This window comes from Pelophylax lessonae (genome assembly GCF_965119305.1).
Source record: "Pelophylax lessonae genome assembly, chromosome: 4".
Classification (NCBI taxonomy): Eukaryota; Metazoa; Chordata; class Amphibia; order Anura; family Ranidae; genus Pelophylax; species Pelophylax lessonae.
Window position 1 is genome coordinate 535,837,107 of NC_138771.1, and position 21,555 is coordinate 535,858,661.

The 21,555-nt window shown below is 45.5% G+C and overlaps 1 protein-coding gene across 1 annotated transcript in view; it reads right to left on the minus strand.

Annotated features, from left to right (window-relative positions):
• The window catches only part of GMCL1 (germ cell-less 1, spermatogenesis associated), a 295,564-nt gene that overhangs the window by 18,115 nt on the left and 255,894 nt on the right, over positions 1 to 21,555 (minus strand). The window contains exons 13-14 of the mRNA XM_082254811.1: positions 19,309 to 19,454; positions 3,456 to 3,543 (exon numbers count right to left, since the gene is read on the minus strand). Coding sequence (XP_082110937.1) covers positions 3,456 to 3,543; positions 19,309 to 19,454 — 234 coding nt within the window. The remainder of the gene's footprint in view (positions 1 to 3,455; positions 3,544 to 19,308; positions 19,455 to 21,555) is intronic.

Genomic DNA, 21,555 nt, shown 5'->3' on the forward strand with positions numbered 1-21,555 from the left:
AACCCTTTGATCGCCTCTGATGTTAACCCCTTCCCTGCCAGTGTCATTAGTACAGTGCATTTTTTTTAGCACTGATCACAGTAATAATGTCACTGGTCCCCAAAAAAAGTTTTAAAAGTGTCAGTTAGGTGTCGGATTTGTCCGCCGCAGTGTTGCAGTCCTGCTAAGAATCGTTGATCGCTGCCATTACTAGTAAAAATAAATAAAAATGCCAAAAAATATACCATAGTTTGTAGACACAATAACTTTTGCGCAAACCAATCAATATACACCTATTGGGATTTTTTTTTATACCAAAAATATGTACCAGAATACATATTGTAAAAAAAAAAAAAAAAAAAAAAAAAAAAAATCGCACAGGTGATCAAATACCACCAAAAGAAAGCTCTATTTGTGAGGGGGGAAAAAAAAAGGACAATTTTATTTGGGTACAGCGTTGCATGACCGATTGTACATTAAAATAACGCTGTACTGTATCGCAAAAATGGCCTGGTCATTAAGGGAGGAAATATTCCAGTCCAGAAGTGGTTAAGGGGGGAAAACCTTCCGGGGCTGAAGTGGCTAACAATTGAAAATAAACAAGTGAGATAGGAAAATTTTTGTTTTTTAATTAAGTTGCATAATAATTGTGCATACAGATATTCTCCTAAGAAAGACAAAACCTCACTTTTGCTTTCCTAAATCTTCAGGTTTATTAACATTTTGAATTGACCCGAGAGCACTGTAGTTGGTCAAAAATGAAATGAATCCTCAAAAATACAATTTGCCTAATAATTGTGCACACTGTGTAACTTAAATTTGGGTCCAGCAGTTGACAAGCAGTCCACCAAAGCTGCTCTTTCCAACCAGTGTTGTTGCTGTCCCTTCTTCTGAAGACAATACCTACTTTGCAGAACTAGAAGCCACTGCTGATCCTGCATTGTATGTGAAGAAGTAGTAAGCACCTACCCAAATTCCAGCGCTAGACAGAAGAAAATCCGACCATCGGTTGCCACAAATTAAGGTACCTATGCTCCGAGTTATCTCATCTCCTAGGTTTCTTACAAATATTTAGCTGACACTGTGATCATAACCGTTCTATTTTCAGTGTGCTGATAAGCTACAATAAACAAGAATTTTGTCTCCAATGTGTAAAGGCAATAGGGTCATCACTGTACTAATAAGGCACAAAGAATCGCTCTATGAAGCTGAATTTAAAGAAGTACAGCCAAATCTTGTTTGGCTGTACTTCTCCTGTGGATCACAGGAGTGCAGACCGAGCTGCACTCCTGTGACCCTTTTCAGCAGAGAGCAGGCTGAATCCGGCTCTCTGCTGACATCACAGATCCGGTTCAGGCTCAGGAAGAGTTGCGACCAAATGGTCGGGATCCGCCCAGATTCCTGGACCGGCATCCGGCTCAGCCTCTCAGTGAGCCACTGAGTGCCTAAGCCGGCTGCTCCCACCCTTTCTACAGCCCAGCGTTCAGGTGACGGTGGGGGGCGCAGAGCAGAGAGCCGGTGACTAATAGTCACAAGCCCTCTGCTCGGATTGATGCTGCATCCAACTAGGTAGGTATTAATCTCTAAAAAATAATAAAATAAAACCATAACCAATACTTCTCTTTTAAACCCTAAATCCAGGTAACACTTACCGACTTATTTTGTCTAGGGGACAGAAGCAGCACTTTTACTTACTTGATCTGATGCTCCCCCACAGATGGCACTCTCCCATGCTCCAGTGGTAGACTGTGCCTCAGTGCCACCACATCAAATGCAAGGCTATGTCAGGAACTTAAACTGCTGGAGCATGGGAGGCGAAGATGCTGCAGGGACTGTCCTAGTACCAGGGGGGAAGCTAAGAATAATGTAAGTAAATCTATGTGCCCTATACCTAAACAAGCAGTTAACCTTTGCAGTGCAGGCACAGCCCCGTGGCCAGGGATAGTTTTTAAGTTTCCCACAGTCGGACTGCTTAAAAAAAACAAAAAACAAAACAAAAAGACAACCATGCTTAAAGAAGAGAGACTGATAAATAATTCACAACAATAAAGAGTTATCACCCCTGATATCCATAACGCGCATTACGGAAGATAAATTTGTCCTGGTATAAATGTTCTACATATCAGTTCTATACATGCTGACAGCCTCATCAGCTCTGCAGGTGCAACTATTTGGTAAGGAATGAAATTAGCGAGAGAAGTACTTGATGCACAGCTTCTCATTAAACCCTTCAGTGAGTGAAAACACACGTTGCCATCTCTCAGATGTTTATCTCAAAGAGCTCAGAAAATTCCTTGAACAGGTTAATTTGTTTTAGACCTATGCTTTTGACCGTTTTTTTGGTAATTTCAAACCAAATTAATTGAGGAAAGCATCCACATTTTAGTATTTTAGTATTAAAAATATGCTTTCTATTCCAATTTTCAACCAGAATATTTTCTTTAAAATGTGGCGAAAATGTTTATTTCCAATCAATTCTGGGAGCTTTCTGTATACACATTCGATAACATTTCAGGCATTCAGGCATCAGTAATGTTAAATCTGCTACAACTAGCTGAAGGAATGTTAGGACAGGCAGACGCCCCCCTTCCTGTGCCCAATGAAAAAAAAAAAAACCTGACCAGATTCCCTACTCGGGGTATATAGGGGAATCTTGCCCGTCGAGTGATTGTATTCCGACAGTTGGGAGATTTACCCCTATCAGAATACATTGCTCAGCGCTGCCTGCTATAGCTGGTGGCACCAATCAAATGGCATTTACCTGGCAAGTTGGTTGTATAGAAGTCAACCAACTTCTGTATTATCATTGTTCTCATACATGGATGGCTTAAGGCAGTGGGTTGAACGAAATAAAACTGACTCAATACCTTCATACACACATTTGGTGCCGAAAAGGAAAGGAATCCTCCCACTGTATTATTGTATTCTGATAGCGAGGAAACTTCCCTGCCGTCAGAATACACAGATCAGTGTTGCAGGCTACAGCCTGCAGTGTTGCTCTAGCAGGTAAAATCCAACAAGGTGGTTGCATCAAAGTCAATCAGTAGATCGACTTCTGTACAACCACAGTGCCCATACATAGGTCCAAAATCTGTCCGGTCAATTCTGAACGCAACATTTCAAACCATGTATGGCTGGCTTAGGTACTTCCAGAACAGAGATGAGTGAACCTGCCTGAGTTTGGCATGCTGAAAGTTCAGGGAACTCTGCTTGAAACCCACAAAAACACAAACCTAGTACTGAACCCCAATGTCCTCTGCAGGAGATTAATTTTGTTAAGTTTTAGCCATTTTTAGGGTAAATAGGCAAATTATAAATGCTAGGGGAGTCTAACCAGAGCATGTTATTTACTGTAGTAATAACAATCTAAATGTTTCATTTTCTCAGGCAACAATCCTTTGTAAAACATTTGATTTATAGATAACTGCTTAAGAGTTCCAAATACATTTTTATAACCCATAAAATATTATACATACCTGATCTTTCTCAAGGCTAAGGATTTGATATCCGCTTGTTCTGTTGCAGATGACTTTACCATTGTTATCAAATGACAACAAGCGCAATCTGTAAAAACAACAGGACGTTATTATAAACAGATGTTGCGATTTTTTAAAGACTGCCTGCTGTTTTTGTGCGGCTTCAGTGACTGAAAGTCACTGGCCTAGAAAGGGGATGCAGATTGTTAGAAATGTTAGAATAAAGCAGTAAATCCTGATGTACAAAAAAACAGTTCTAGGTCAGTGCCTCAAAATATTGACACCACTGGATCCAGTTAGCAACTATGTATTTAACATTTTCATAAGTAGAGGATAGCAATGATCGCTTCCACATTTTCTCAGTACAGGTTTCTAAAGTGATAGACCAAATCGCTATATCATGCTAGTAAGGAAGACAGAACACAGAAGAGGACTTAAACTTTAAAGAAATACAAATACTATTAGGCCTCATGCACACAAAATGGGTATTAGCATAAAGTCCACAAGCTGAAAATTCCCAACTGTGCACAGAAAGCAGGTTAATGGCTAAATGTGGCCATACTCATTCTGCAGTGGTGTATACCTGCGCACGTGGTGTATTTCCTTAACTAGTTCCGGACCGCCCACCACATATATACTGCGGCAGGGTGGCCAGGGGGCACGCGCGCCGCTGGTGCGCTGCTCTTGCTGTGATTGGACATGATCGTTCAGCGGAATGACAGAACAGCGGTCTGCCTATGTAAACAAGGCAGACTGCTGTTCTGTCAGAGAAAAAGAAAAGGTCTTGTGTTTCAGCTAAGCTGAAACACAGATCTCTCTTTTCCACTAATACATCCACTTACCCCCAGTTAAAAAGCACTCCCTAGGAGCGCACTTAACCCCTTGATCGCCCCTGGTGTTAATCCCTCCCCTGCCAGTGACATTTATACAGTAACCGTGCATTTTTTTTTTTTTAGCACTGATCACTGTATTGGTGTCACTGGTCCCCAAAAAAGTGTCAGTGTCACTGTCCGGCCAAACAAATGCTGATCGCTGCCATTACTAGTAAAAACAAACAAAAAAAAAGCACATAAATGTATTCCATAGTTTGTAGACGCTATAACTTTTGCGCAAACCAATCAATATACACTTATTAGGATTTTTTTTACCAAAAATATGTAGCAGAATACATATTGGTCTAAACTGACGAAAAAAATTGTTTAAATAGTTTTAATTGGGTATGTTTTATAGCAGAAAGTAAAAAATTGTGGTTCTTTTTTTTTTTTTTATTGATAGCGCAAAAAATAAAATAAAAACTGCAGAGGTGATCACATACCACCAAAAGAAAGCTCTATTTGGGTATACAGCGTCGCACAAATAAATATATTGCAAAAAATGGCCTGGTCAGGAGGGGGTAAAACCTTCCAGAGCTAAAGTGGTTAAAATGTGCCACTTTTGCATTTGTGGAAATACGTCATATACAAGTGGAAAAGTGAGCTGCATTCACATGAGTATGGTCACTTACAGCGATTCACTTGTATAGGCTGTATGTAGCACCTGTTGCTCAGCGTGGGAAAGCACTGCAGAATTTAGCCTTTGAGGACTATAATATCTATGTGCAATAAGCTTTACATTTCTCACAGCACATTTTCCAGCCACAATCAAAGGAGCATATATATAGGCCTCCTTGTCCAAGCAAAGCATAGTTAAAAAAAATAAAAACACAAAAAAAAAAAAAAGTACAACCTGAAAACCTATATGCATCTACGTGTATTCACATGTGGCATGTTACAATGACAAATTCATATGGACACAAAGGAGCTACTATACTGAGACCTTTAAAAAATATTTAAAAGTTCATAAGCCTTTGCATACATGTCCACACCTATGTAAGTTTACTTCCTACTGCCTAATGTTCGCTGCCACTGTAGGGGCAACATTTAACAGCAGACTGAATCAGTGGCTTAATGGACAGGTTAGCTGTAGAAAATAGGACTTCCTCCCTCCGCAAATACACTTAATGTTGACTATTTATCTGAAAAGCTCCTGAAGCTATTATCATTACAAGCCATTATGGACTATGTATGTAATGTATAGCCACTCTTTAAAGTGAACCTAGCATCTACTACAGGATAAGTTTAAAAATGAAAAAAATAAACACTGGCCCTGCAAAGTGACAGAGATGAGCTCATCAGTTGCTCATGCTGTTTCTTTCACTGTCCAGTCGAGGGCTGGGGGGGGGGGGGGGGGGACAAAACCTGTAAGCTTTGCTTAAAGTGTTACTAAACCCACAACAGTAAAATCAGTCTGTATAGGCAGTAAACCATGCTTGTTATATTCACTGTGGAACCTAAGGGGTTAATCCTGCATATTGTGTAAAAGCTCCTGTCTCCTCTGATCTTCTACTTATTTTACTGTCCCCAATCCATCTGCTGATAGAACAGAGCCTTGGAAGCACTCTGCACATGATCAGTTTGGTCTGCATTGGTAGAGAGATTTATTTATTTTTCTTCGGGAGGGTGCATGTGATCAGCACAGGGCCAATCAGCACTGAACAAAGTCAGGGGTAATGCAGCACCATAGGACACAGTCAGAGGAAAATGCAAACTCCTCCTACAAGCTTTAACAAGTGCTCGGCCGGACACTGATAAAAGTCATAAGACTGCTATATAATGTTGATGAAAAAAGGTATATAGCAGTTTATATTTACTAAAATAATTGCATTTCCATGTTCTGTGTACTGAGGGGGGAGACCAGATATAGTGAATGCAGGGTCCTGGGTTTAGTGACACTAACTGCAACAGTCTTGTTCCGTGGCAAACAGGATTATGCTCCATGGCAGATGAATGGATGGTCCGTAATACAAATCACAAACATTAAATCATTGCATTTAGCAGTTTGCCTGATATTCAGCTTTTAAAGGATTGGTTCATCTTAAAAAATAAAAATAAATGCACATTTTTTGCAGTTAAATTTTTTTTTGACTTACCGTAAAATCCTTTTCTCTTAGGTTCATTGACAGACGAGGTCCTCTGATGCATATCAGTAGGGACGTCCCAAAGCAGTACCAAAAATGAGGGGTGGGAACCAGAACAAAGACAAAACAGTCCCCCAAGGCCAACCAGGCAACACAGGACACCTCAGAACAATCAGATGAGGTCCACCTGAAAACAAACAGAAAAAAACCCCTCAAAGAAGGCCAAGAGGCCCCCTAAATTGCACGCTGCAAAACCTTGCGGCCAAAGGAGGCATCCGCAGATGCCATCACACCCACCTTCTCAAATTTGTTAAAGGTGTGAACAGACAACCAAGTCACCGCCTTGCACACCTGAAGCACAGACGCCTGATGGCCCAAGAAGCACTAAGCGCCCGAGTAGAGTGCACCTTGACAGGGAACGGTGGAACCTGACCCCTAATGGAATAAGCCCTGCACCACTGTCTGTCTGATCCATCTGGAAATAGTCGCAGCAGACGCAGGCAGTCCCTTCTTTGAGCCAATCCATGAGCACAAAGAGTCAGACTTGCAAAAAGACTCAGTAGACACCCTGCGCGCAGAAGTGATGGCTACCTTCTGAGACAAGGTAAGCAGGGGGACCGCCTGAATATTCTCAAAGGGAGGCCTCTGGAGAACCGACAGCACCAAATTAAGATCCCGTGTCGTTCGTGGAGGTGGCACCAGAGGTACAAAGTGTCGCACCCCCTGGATGAAACTACGCACCAGGGAATGGGCGGCCAATGGCCTCTGGAAGAAAATAGCCAAGGCCAAGACCTGACCCTTGATAGTACTCAAGGCCAACTTTTGATCAACTCCCCCTTAAAGGAAAGCCAAAATACGAGTCACCGAAAAGGAGCGAGGGTGGGTCCCAAGGGACTCACACCACACAATGTACGACTTCCACGTACGATGATAAATCTTCCTGGAAGTCGCCTTCCTCGCTTTAAGCAAAGTGGGAATCACTGAAGCAGATAAACCCCTGTCCTTCAGCACCTGGCTTTCAACAGCCAAGCCGTCAAAGCCAGCGACTGTAAAGCAGGATGGAAGATTGGCCCCCAAGAGAGCAGATCCACCCTGAGAGGAAGTCTCCACGGGGCGTCTGCGACAAGCCTGACCAGGTCGGCATACCAGGCATGACGAGGCCAGTCCGGAGCCACAAGAATGACCGGAATCCCTTCCGCCTCTATCCTGCAAAGAAGTCTCGGCAGCAACTTGAGAGGAGGAAAGGCATATGTCAGCCAGTACTGGCCCCAGGGGGCCACCAGCGCATCTGCGGCGTCTGCCAGAGGGTCCCGGGAGCGGGCCACAAACCTCTATACCTTCCTGTTGATTTGAGGCGCCAACAGATCAACATCCAGAGTGCCCCAGCAAAGGCACAACTGTTGAAACACCTCCGGATGCAAGGACCACTCCCCTGCATCCAAGGCCTGGCGGCTGAGGTAATCCGCCTGCTAATTTTCCACTCCTGGAATGTGGACCGCGGAGAGAGCATGAACATGGCGCTCCGCCCAACGTAGAATATCCGCCACTTCCAGGGCCGCAAGGACCCCCTTGGTGATTGACGTATGCCACGGCCGTGGCATTGTCCGATTGAATGCGCACAGGACAACCCTTCAGACGGTCGGTCCAGTGCATCAGGCAAACCTGGATCTCTCTCAGCTCCAGGACATTGATAGGCAAATCGAGATTCCTCCAGGGACCAGACTTCCTGAGCTGAGTCCTGATTAAGAACTCCCTCCCCTCCCCCCCCCCCCACTCGGACAGACTCGCATCCGTGGTGACAACTGTCCAGTATATAGGGAGAAAGGATTTCCCCCACTGAAGCATCGGGGACCGAAGCCACCAGACCAGGGACTCTGGTCCTGTGGCTTAACTGAATCAGAGAATCCAAAGAATTTGGGTGTTTGTTCCACTTGAGAAGAATTTCCCATTGAAGAACCCTCGTGTTGAACTGAGCAAAGGGGACTGCCTCAAAAAGGAGGACTGCCTCAAAAAGGAGGACACCATCAGTCCCAGTACTCTCATACAGGTCCGAAAAGTGACGGCCAGTCGTTGGACATTAACGAACCGCTGACTGGATCTTCTGGAGTTTTTCCAGAGGAAGAAACACCCTGCCAGAGGATGAGTCCAAGGTCAGACCCAGATAGACCTCATGGAAAGGGTCAGAGACGACTTTTGAAGGTTCACTATCCAACCGAACTCCTCCAGAGTACCCATGCTGAGCGCAAACCTTTAGACTGAGCAATGGGGGGGGGGGGGGCGACGTCAATGCAGAGTGACCAGCGTGCCCCCAATCAATTGCAGAGTGCCACAGCAATGCCCCCAATCAATTGCAGAGTGCCACAGCAATGCCCCCAAAAAATTGCAGAGTGCCTACAGCAATGCCCCCAATAAATTGCAGAATGCACAGCAATGCCCCCAATAAATTGTGAGTGCCCACAGCAATGCCCCCAATAAATTGCAGAGTGCACAGCATTGCCCCCAATAAATTGCAGAGTGCACAGCATTGCCCCCAATAAATTGCAGAGTGCACAGCATTGCCCCCAATAAATTGCAGAGTGCACAGCAATGCCCCCAATAAATTGCAGAGTGCACAGCATTGCCCCGAATAAATTGCAGAGTGCACAGCAATGCCCCCAATAAATGCAGAGTGCCACAGCAATGCCCCCAATAAATTGCAGAGTGCCACAGCAATGCCCCCAATAAATTGCAGAGTGCACAGCATTGCCCCCAATAAATTGCAGAGTGCACAGCAATGCCCCCAATAAATTGCAGAGTGCACAGCAATGCCCCCAATAAATTGCAGAGTGCCACAGCAATGCCCCCAATAAATTGCAGAGTGCACAGCATTGCCCCCAATAAATTGCAGAGTGCACAGCAATGCCCCCAATAAATTGCAGAGTGCACAGCATCGCCCCCAATAAACTGCAGAGTGCACAGCAATGCCCCCAATAAATTGCAGAGTGCACAGCATTGCCCCCAATAAATTGCAGAGTGCACAGCAATGCCCCCAATAAATTGCAGAGTGCACAGCATTGCCCCGAATAAATTGCAGAGTGCACAGCAATGCCCCCAATAAATGCAGAGTGCACAGCATTGCCCCCAATAAATTGCAGAGTGCACAGCAATGCCCCCAATAAATTGCAGAGTGCACAGCAATGCCCCCAATAAATTGCAGAGTGCACAGCAATGCCCCCAATAAATTGCAGAGGGCCACAGCAATGCCCCCAATAAATTGCAGAGTGCCACAGCAATGCCCCCAATAAATTGCAGAGTGCACAGCAATGCCCCCAATAAATGCAGAGTGCCACAGCAATGCTCCCAATAAATTGCAGAGTGCCACAGCAATGCCCCCAATAAATTGCAGAGTGCCACAGCAATGCCCCCAATAAATTGCAGAGTGCCACAGCAATGCCCCCAATAAATTGCAGAGGGCCACAGCAATGCCCCCAATAAATTGCAGAGTGCCACAGCAATGCCCCCAATAAATTGCAGAGTGCACAGCAATGCCCCCAATAAATGCAGAGTGCCACAGCAATGCCCCCAATAAATTGCAGAGTGCACAGCAATGCCCCCAATAAATGCAGAGTGCACAGCATTGCCCCCAATAAATTGCAGAGTGCACAGCAATGCCCCCAATAAATGCAGAGTGCCACAGCAATGCCCCCAATAAATTGCAGAGTGCCACAGCAATGCCCCCAATAAATTGCAGAGTGCCACAGCAATGCCCCCAATAAATTGCAGAGTGCACAGCAATGCCCCCAATAAATTGCAGAGTGCACAGCAATGCCCCCAATAAATTGCAGAGTGCCACAGCAATGCCCCCAATAAATTGCAGAGGGCCACAGCAATGCCCCCAATAAATTACAGAGTGCCACAGCAATGCCCCCAATAAATTGCAGAGTGCACAGCAATGCCCCCAATAAATGCAGAGTGCCACAGCAATGCCCCCAATAAATTGCAGAGTGCCACAGCAATGCCCCCAATAAATTGCAGAGTGCCACAGCAATGCCCCCAATAAATGCAGAGTGCCACAGCAATGCCCCCAATAAATTGCAGAGTGCACAGCAATGCCCCCAATAAATGCAGAGTGCACAGCATTGCCCCCAATAAATGCAGAGTGCACAGCATTGCCCCCAATAAACTGCAGAGTGCACAGCATTGCCCCCAATAAATTGCAGAGTGCACAGCAATGCCCCCAATAAATGCAGAGTGCACAGCATTGCCCCCAATAAATTGCAGAGTGCACAGCAATGCCCCCAATAAATGCAGAGTGCACAGCATTGCCCCCAATAAATTGCAGAGTGCACAGCAATGCCCCCAATAAATGCAGAGTGCACAGCATTGCCCCCAATAAATGCAGAGTGCACAGCATTGCCCCCAATAGACTGCAGAGTGCACAGCATTGCCCCCAATAAATTGCAGAGTGCACAGCAATGCCCCCAATAAATGCAGAGTGCCACAGCAATGCCCCCAATAAATTGCAGAGTGCACAGCAATGCCCCCAATAAATGCAGAGTGCACAGCATTGCCCCCAATAAATGCAGAGTGCACAGCATTGCCCCCAATAAACTGCAGAGTGCACAGCATTGCCCCCAATAAATTGCAACCTGCATGGAGTGAATTGATATCCCTGGGTACGATCATGGCAGCGATCCTCCGCTCTCCCCAGCACTTCCAGCGATGCCTCCTGGCTGAGTGGATCTTCTGGTGTTTGACCACCATCCGTAAGTGACTTGGCCCCCGCGAGACCCCACCCGTGCACATACCTTAAGGACGGTCACGGACCCGCTCACTTCAGTCCCCGGCTTCCCGCGTCTCCGTGCTCCCAAGTCCCGGCGCCTCCTCCTCGGCCAATGGCATGAAGTTGGCCTTTCGGCCAATCAGGAAGCAGGAGGACCCGCTCCCTGATTGGCCAGGAGGAGGATCCATGTGACAATAGCGAATTTTCATTCGCTATTGTCATACAATGGGCGTGCTCTCAGGGAGCACGCTCTGCTCCCCGGTCGCCTCGTCTGCGCTGTTTAACTAGGTGCGCGGTCTACATAGCTGCTTGCGCGGGACCATAAATTTCACTGCGCGTCCGCGCATCCGCGCACTTTAGGGGGAACATTGGTCGCAACAGTGCCAGGACTGGGGCCAACACCTTTGTGAAGACCCGAGGAGCAGAGGCGAGACCAAAGGGTAACGCCACAAACTGATAGTGATCTTCTCCCACAGCAAAACAGAGAAACCGTTGGTGAGCAGCACAGATTGGAATGTGAAGGTAGGCATTCTTGATGTCTATTGAGGCCAGGAAGTCCCCCAGATGTAGGGAGGCCACCACCGTGCGAATAGTTTCCATCCTGAACTTTTGAGCACGCACGAACACATGCAGTGCCTTTAGGTCCAGGATCGGCCACACCTTGCCCTCCTTCTTGGGAACCGTGAACAGGTTGGAGTAAAATCCGTGAAAGCGTTCCGCATGCGGAACAGACACTACCACTCCTTGCTGTAGCAAGTCCTGCACTGCTCCATAGAGCGCTTGCAAGCTGTCCGGGGATAGGCGGACATTGGAAGGGAAAAACCTGACTGGAGGAACGGATCGAAACTCGATCTTGTATCCAGACCGCACAACATCCCGGACCCATTTATCTGGGATCCGGGCCAGCCACACATCCAAGAACCGGCAAAGGTGTCTTCCCCACCCCAGTCACGGGTGAGGGCGCACCATCAGGCCGACGGGGCCTTGTCCGCAGGTCTGGCGGAAGGGGACTTCTGTTTCCCAGCTCAGGGACGCTTGGAAGCACCCGAGGGAGCCTTGAAGGGCTTAGCCTTATCGGCTGCCCCCGAAAGGACGAGAATACTTTCTGTGAGCCAAAAAGGACGAACCCCGCCTACAGCGAGAGTTCCTACCCCTGGAAGCCTGCGGGAGAAAGGTACTCATACCCCCGTAACACCTTTAATAATGTCATCCAGGGTAGCCCCAAACAGACGGTTCCCCTGAAAGGGGAGTTCCGTCAAGGCCTTCTTAGAAGCCTGATCCGCAGACCAACACTTTAGCCACAGCGTACGCCTCATGACCACCGCCGAAAACGACAGACGACCCAAAAGGGAAGCAATGTCCAGCGCAGCATCACAAGCATACTGCAGCGCCTGCACCATCTGGTCCAACAGTTCCCCAAATTCAGGAGGGACAGGCTCGCCCTCCACGTCACGGCGAAGCAGCTTCGCCCATTCAGTCACCGTTTGGGTGACAAGGGCCGAAGCAAAGGCAGGACGTAGCGCAGTCCCCGCCATAGCGTACATGTTGCGGGGCACAGCCTCTGCCTTCCTATACTCTGGGTCCTTAAAGGACGAGGAATCTTCCACTGGAATCATGGTAGCCTTGTCAAGTCTGGAGACCAGGGGATTCACCCGGGAGAATGTGTAAGCTGCTCCCATTCTTTGGCGAGTAGGCCAGTAAAATAAGCAGGGGAAGGGAAAATACGTGTCCACCCTCGGAGGTTTATGGGTGTCGAAGGCAACCCGTGCCCCAGGAGCGTCGACAGCCGCATTCTCCAATTTTAGGGTTTCGCGCACCAGAACAACCAGTGCGTCCACCTGCGCCTTATGCTGCGCAGCAGAAGAGGCAGAAAGCTCATCCTCACTTTCAGAGGAGGCAACTCGCGGGGGAACCCGACTCGGGCAGGGTACCCGCGTCTGCGGTGCCTGGGTCAGACTCCGAGTCCGAAACATCATAGGAGACAAGGGTGGGGGGGGGCCTTTCTGCGCACCCTGCCGTCTAAAGGCCACCTCCATCCGGGACACAAAAGCTTTCAGGACCGCTGAAATCACATCAGTGGACAGTTGCGACCCGGAGGGCCCTGCGGTGGGGACACATGATCTGATGGGGTCCATGATGCACTAATAGGACCCGCCAGCAAACTTTGAAAAAAATGACAGAAAAAAGTTTTTTTTTTTTTTGTATGAAAAGGGAGCGTCCCCACAGTGCTACAGAAACCTCCCCCCCCCCCGGAGGACCCCCGCAGAGAGAGGGAATAAGCCCCCAGCAACTCACTGTCCTTGGAAAGCAGCAATCTTCAGGAGGTCTGCACGTGTCAGCGGTGGCTCAGAAACGGAAACCTGAGCCAGAAGCTTACCAGGCTGAAGAGAGGGACTCCTCCCCCGAAAAAACGGTACACCCACAGGCCTTCCCAGCAAAGGTCCACCGGAAAATGGCCGAAAACCACCCCCCCCCCCCAGATGGCCGCCTCCATAACTGCAGACAAAGGCTACAACAAAGTGGCGGCCCCGCGCAGCAATCAGAACACCAAGCCAGCCCTACCACCTCATCCAGCCCTGGAGGGCCCGACCGAGGTCCCCCCGCACCAGCGACCGAGCGCCGCGAACGGTGCACCCCCTGGCCCGCCATGTGGCCTGCACACCAGGCTCCAGCCACAGGTAGGCCCAGAACGGGGGGAGGGGAGTGGAGGTAGGGGGAGCAAGGAGGGGGGGCAAGGAAGGGGGCTCACAACGGGACAGAGGGAAACCCAGGAGTGTGAAGGTCAGACCATCTTAAGGAGAGGGCCACGTGTCCACCCCAAAATCCACCAGGGAAGGGGGGGGGGGGAACGTGTACTCACCATACCAGGGACACAGGCAGGCGCCATCTCATGACAGGACCCCATGCCACCAGAGTAGGGGGGCTGTCGGTCAAATAGGAACGCTGCGACATAATCCTAGACCCTGTCGTGTGCTTCCTGGCGAGACGTTTAACCCAGCATGGAGCTAAGGCCTGCATGCGCTCGATGGCCAGACTGGGGTGACCACTGGATATGGGGGTCCAGTCTGTTGCCCAGCCCGGCATAATTGCTTGAAGATCTCGCAGGAAAAACTTTCCGGAGAAAAAAAAAAAAAAGACTAGCTAAAAAAAAATCTACATAAAAAAAAGTAATCCCATGCCAGGACCAAAGATCCCAGCAAGGAACTAAGTCCTTACTCCTGACTAGGCTGATTAAAAACTGACATCCTATGCAGGAAGAGAGGGTATACCCCCAGGGACTGCCTATAGGCATGGCCAGAAATTTTTTCTGCCTAGTGTCCTACTCCTGTAGGGGGCGGTATTACCTACTGATATGCATCAGAGGACTGCGTCAGTCAATGAACGATAGAGAAATGTGCATTTTTTTTTTCCGTTAAGGTGCCTGCAATGTATTGTAGCCACGATGAGGAAGAATCAACAAACAATGAGGACGCTCACCAGTGCTCTCACAGCTCACTGAAAACTACAAGTAGGCATTCAGTCACAGGAAACTTTAAATGAATGACATGGACGTGTGGGCTCAGACCCACACAGATGTGCAGTTTTCAAATGGCAACAGTGGATGTGGGGAGAAAATCCCTGGTCTGCGGTCACAGGAAGGCGGGCAGGGGGGAGAGCTGAAGATGCTGGAACATGTTACACGTTCCACCCTAAAAACAGGTGGAACATGTAACTTGTTCCAAAAGTGAACTTATCCTTTAAAGAGGAAGTAATGCCAAAAGTAAAACATGATTGTTAAATACCCCCAGGGGATTCAGTGCACATTGTACTTGTCCCTTTTCCAATCTATGCAGTGTTAAGAAAATTACATTTCTTTTACTGTCAGAGCTGAGTGTAGCTCCTCCTCAGGCTGAAGCCCAAAATATGGTTGCTCCTGTGATGGGAGTTACAGCCAGCAATTAAGCTCCCAACCCTTCTACACTCTGCAGCCTGTATTATTGCAGCTATCCATGTAACTTTTATACAAAATATAATAGAAAAACCTTAAAGTCATTTTTTTTTCTTCCATTTAATATTGCAGCTCTGTCTGTTCCTCCCCTGCTACATTACTAGTACATAAAACACTAACTTGCCAGAGCCCAGAACCGCTCATCAGCCACCTACTATTTCACAGGAGAGAACTGCATAACAGTGGCCACAGAGTCTCTCACAAAAACACAAGCCTACAAAAGAACAAGCTAAATACTACACTGGTACCCACCAATTGTTTTCTGACCTTACCTTAAAAATGTTTAGGGACCTACATTTTAGAGTTCAAGATTCCGGACAACCTCTACAGTTATGACATGCAGTTGTAGCGCAACTCAGATTGACAGAAGTCTTGCTTCACCCATCTGCACTAGAACAACTTCTATTCCAGGATGACCACTCGAAACTCATTTCTAGATATCACCGAATGTTTTTGAATTCTTCTTACCCCAGAATGGAGAGGAGAGCAAGAAGTTGAGAGCTGATATCCCATCCCTCACAGAGGAATCCTGGTCATATATTACTAATTACTCTCTACAGTCCTATCAGCTAGAGATAAATGAATACAATTTAACTACCTACATTTCATTTTTTTACACCCCGTCATGTCTGCAGAAAATGGATAGAGCCAACTCACCTGAATGACCCCACGCTGCCCTGGGTGACTAATTTCATATGATTTAGACCTGCCCTAGAATTAAAAGATTCTGGTCAACAGGTCTTGGGTTCTTGGAGGAGAAATTTGCCTTACTAAACATTTGCTCCCAGGCAAGATGTCTTTTGGGAAATTTGGGGAGGACCAGACCAGTTCCAATAGGATGTTCTTGAGGATAGTATTTTTTATGCTAAAAAAAGCCTTGGCGCATAAGAGGAAAGAGCCTTCCCCCCCTTCTCCAATTCTTGGTAGACTTAATAAAGCATTAACGTTATATAAACTAACTATTCATCTTGGGGTTGCCCCAAAAAATTTGAGAAAATGTGGGCGGGTTGGCTTACTTAGATGTCTGGAGAAGACATGCCTGGTTGTTTCCCAGAGTGGGAGATTGAGGTGTTGTGCTAATTACATACAAGATTGGTATAATTTACACCTGTAAGATATCAGTGTGGCTTTAGTTGATACTTTGTTTTGTTAGTTTGTTTTTCATACTTTCATAAGTAAATTAAAAAGACACACTATGGCCCCTTTCACACATTGAGTCCGTCAGTCGGACTGTTTTTTCCTCAGTGGGGGTTTGACCTGCAGATCCCCCGTTGAGCAGGCAGATGGCAGCTGTGTCTCTGCGCTGTGTGCAGAGACAGAGCTGTCAGGTCCCGCTGTTCTCTATGGAGGAATCGGATGGGAACGGGCCGTCTGTCCGTTCTCATCTGATCCGCTGGATGGATGGAAAATAGGGTTTCCATCCGTCTAGATTTGACGGATCAGATCGAATGTCAGCGGACATGTCTCCACTGACATCCGATGCCCCATAGAGATACATGAGGCATCCGTTCAGATCTGCCAAAAAAATGGACAGGTGGATCTAAATGGTCCGCCTGTGTGAAAGGGGCCTTAGGGTTTTTTTTTTAATATACTTATTCACATGACATTGGTATTGTACATGCTGATGTATACTTTAACCACTTTAGCTCTGCTCACATTGCTGCTACTGCAGCAATGTGGCTCGTTATCGTCCAGCGACGTAGACCTACGTCGCTGGACTCCGCCCCTTGTGGGCGGCGCGCGCGCCGCCGGAGGCTCGCTCCCGCTGTGACTGAAAACAGCAGATCGTCGGGGAATCGAGTGTGGAGATCCGCCCGCTTGTGTAAACAAAACGGGCGGATCTCCCAAGTGACAGGCAGGGACAGATTGCAGGGTTCAGCATAGCTGAACATGCGATCTGTCCTTGTGTCACACAGTCACCTCCCCCCACACGTCAGTAAGCACCAGGCATACATTAACCCCTCCCTCTCCAATAAAATTAACCCCTTCCCTGCCAGTGTCATTTTTACAGTAACAATGCATATTTATAGCACTGATTACTGTAGTAATGTCACTGGTACCCCCAAAAGTGTCAAAAATGTCAGTCAAGGGTCCGATATGTCCGCCGCAAAGTCGCAGTCCCGCAAAAAAAAAAAAAAAAAAGCAGATCGCCGCCATTACTCGTTTAAAAAAAAAAAAAAAAACACCAAAAATGACATAAATCTTTCCCTTAGTTAGTAAACGCAATAACTTTTGCGCAAACCAATCAAAATACGCTTATTGCTATTTTTTTTTCCAAAAATATGTAGCAGAAAACAAATTGGCCAAAAATGATAAAAAATTTGGATTTTTGGTATTTGATCACCTATGCGATATAAAAATCGCATAGGTGATCAAATACCACCAAAAGAAAGCTCTGTTTGTGAGGAAAAAAAGGACGTACATTTTGTTTGGGTACGGCGTTGCATGACAGCACAATTGTCAGTTAAAGTCGCACAGTGCCGAATCGCAAAAAGTGGCCTGGACATAAGACAGCAAAATCCTCCGGTGGTAAAGTGGTTAATGTTGAACAAATTTGTAAACGACTGTCACCTTACTTGCAATACTGGGATGTAATGTGTACACTGAATGTCATTGTGTCGTAAATTGCTAACAAAAAAAAAAAAAAAGGACGCACTCGGATTGTGGGCTTGTGTTTGTGAATGATAGTGCTCTTCAGTGGCTACAGTCATTAAAAAGAAATTAGGCCAACAGCTTGCTAGTTTATCTCCTTGGGAAACGGGAATTTGGGCTTAGTCAAGCTAGTGTTTTAGGTAAATATTCGGGAGAAGTGAAGGCACAGGGCTGTAAGATTAAAAGGAGAGCTGGCAGCTTGCAGAGAAGGGGGGTGGTGATGTGTAGGCTCTGTGTACACTTTACGACACTCACTCCTCTCTGAACTGTCATTCTCCTCTCTGAACTGTCATTAAGAACTTCTGTCTCCTTCATCCAGTGTTGTAAGAAAGCAGTGTAGGGAGGGGGAGCTAGCTATCTAGCAAGGAACCGCAGCACAGATTTAAATGAGAACAAGTAGTATGTGCACCAGGTTCGATGGAGGATCAAATATTTAATACTTATGGCAATATTTTAATTACCCTAAAAAAATGGTAGATGTATGCAGGCTGCCATTCTCCCTTAGATTCAAAATACAGTGTGGAAAATGGAAGAGCTTGGAGTGGGGCAAAGGCTTAATGTTTTATATACAGGTGACAAATGCACACCAAAAAATAATCTAGATCTAGAATCTCAATATACTAGACTAGTACTAAAATAGGGGGACTTCAAGAAAAATATCTAACAACACAATAAGAAATATAAGACAGCATACTAAAAAGGCATTTTTTTTTAAATAGGTTTATATATCATCGGCAAATCACAGTAAAAATCACATCATACAGTTAGCGGATGTTGTGAATTTCAGGTGGGTTTTGACACGGGGACCTGCCCTGCGAAATGATTATGTAAGGTAACTTTTTTTTTTTTTTTTTTTAACAATTTTTGTACAGGTATTTTGCACTAATTGGTAACTATATGTGATTTCTAATGCACTTTGGCCTGTGAGCTAGACTGTGTATATTGATCTCTCTCATTAAGGGGAATTTCACACCATGTTTGGATGTGTTTTTGATGCATTCCAGTGTGTTTCTGAGGGGTTTCTAATGTTTTTATGCGTCTCTACAGTTTTCTTCATCTCAATCGCGATGCAATTTAATGCATTTTGCTGAATTCCAGATGGATTCCATACAGAAAAAAAAATGTAAAATGTTCTACTTTTATTGACTGCACTGAAACACGCTGCACAGGTGTGAACTAGGGCCACTGGAATCGATGTTAAACACTGTCCATGTGTTTTTGATGCAGAATAAAAATGCACTGTAATGGATCTGGTGTGAAACAGCCCTAAACTCGTATGTTTGTGGTAAGAATAACTATGTTTAAATTTTCATCTTCAATTACTTGGTTTTGGTCAGTCAGAACATTACCTTTATTACTTGGTCAGCCGTAGCGGTTGTACATCATTTAAGAAATGTGTACCTAGTAATTGTTTTGTAAAAAATTATATGTTGGGATATAAAGCTAAGAAACTAGCTAGCTGATCTACCAATTCATTTAAACAGAATCCACCTACCTATATGCAATGTTCCTTTGCATCTGCAGACTGACTGAGCCACTACATGGCTGATTCAAAGTGTTCCTTTTAAATATGATATAGCGGTTTGTATAAGTTACCAACAAGTCGAAACCGAAGTTAAATCCAGTCCATCGCCAACAGTACTAGGAAAAAAAGAAATGTTTGTATGGTGTATTTCTCTAAAAACACATTGATATTAGGATTGTAAAAGTTTATAGTAGCATGTCATCACGTGCCTATTGAAAAGGTTAGTCAAATTTCAAAATAGCCTGTAAATAAAAGCTGAAAACATTCATATCTTGTAGTGTGATAGAAAAGCTTACATTCTGATATCACTGCCACACTCACACTATTCAAATTTTTGTCTTTAAATATACTTAAAAAATGTGGTATTCTATGTAATAACATTTTGGTGAGACAATTTTTTGACTAAAGGTTTGACATTTATACGTTGTGTAGCTGTGTGCCAGTTGTTAAAAGTAAAAAAGGGGCTAAGAGCAAGGCTATGAAAGAGGATATAGTTTAAAAAAAAGTTAAAGAAAGCATATCAGAGTGATGAAAGAGCCATGGAAAAATTAATATTCAATGCATCCAAGTAACCAGAATACTGCTAAATGTTATGTTATAACAGACAAGAACAGGACATTGGAAACCTAATTGATAAATACTGGTATCCTCCATTAGCTAATCCTCAGGTTTCTATGTGCTTTAGAAATAGGTCAAATTGTGTTTAGGAGAGGATGGTTCTAGAGGGATTCCTCAAAGTCATTTTCTCAGGGAAGGACTGGGTCACCCTTGTCATCACTTTGGTACTTATCTGTGAATCATGTGTGTATTGTAAATACGGTATATCTCACATGGTGAATGTCATAAGCTACTGGATGGGAAACTGAATGCAGCAAGGCATTGTAAAATTACTGGAATTATCTTTATGCTAAAATGTGAGTGTAGGAGCTTTTATGTAGGAAAGCCTAAATGCTGCTTTTTGCAATGTATTTATGATCACACAGTGGCTGTAAAAATTTCTCGCCGATTGCAAGACACGAAGCTTGGCACCATAATAAAAATCCAAAGTGTTTGAAGTTTCATGCTTTGCAATGGCCACATGAACCCTTGTAGTGGCCATTGCAATCATTGCATTTTACAAATTTAATTTAAGTGGATTCCGGGTGACTATTATTGCTGGTCCTAAAGCGGAGTTCCACCCAAAAATGGAACTTCCAGTTTAAGGCCTCCTGACCACCTGACGCCACATTTGGCATGTCTTTTTTAGGGGGGTGCAGGTACATAGATTTGACAGGTCACCACTCCCACTTTCGCTTGGGCTGCCTAGGGGGCTTGAGCAGAAGTTCTCCTCTCCCCCTCCCTCCTTGCAATCTTCTGGGACACGTCACAGGTCCCAGAAGATTACCTGTCCACTCAGGAAGCGCATGCGACGTTCACACCTGGCTCTGAAGCCGCAAGTTGTCACAGCCAGGTGCCCACACTAGTGATGCCGGCGCCATTGGGAGAAGAGGGAGAGAACCGAGGCTCCTGTCGGCTGCATCGCTGGATCATGGGACAGGGGAGTGTGTGTTTATTAAAAGTCAGCAGCTACACCTTTTGTAGCTGCTGACTTTCGATAAACACAAAAATGGGTCAAACTCTGCTTTGATGGTGAATAATTTTAAACCCTTCCAGTAGGGTATATTGATGGGGGTCTGCTGATGGTGGAATCTAGTAATATTTCTTCCTTCCATTGAAAAAAAAAAAAAATCACCTATCAACACAGTCAATATTGAAGGTGGAATGCCTCCCACAGCACTATTGTGTTTTGCTGGCAGGGGGCGCAGGTAGCCTTCCAGGCCAGTAGAACACAATGATTACTGCTAGCAGCTACAGCTGCCAGCTTTAATGCAACGTTAAAAAAAATCTGACAGGCTGGTTGTATCCAAGTCAATGGATAGAAAGACTTGAGTACAATCAGCCTGCTCATACATGGATCAAACCTCAGTTGGTCCCTGCTGAACCAGCCGAATTTTGATCCATGTATGGCCAGATTTACTCATTATGTTTAATTATTCATATTGCGCTCAAACTTTTTGTTGTGGATAATTGCGTGTAAGGGAAATTTATAGAAAATAGCCAGGACATGGCACTTTAATAATCACTTGATAAGTAAAGCATATTGAATAGGATTTGTGTAAAGATTTCTTTTGTGTTTTTTCTATATTTATTACAGAATGTTTTCTGTGGAGTTCACAA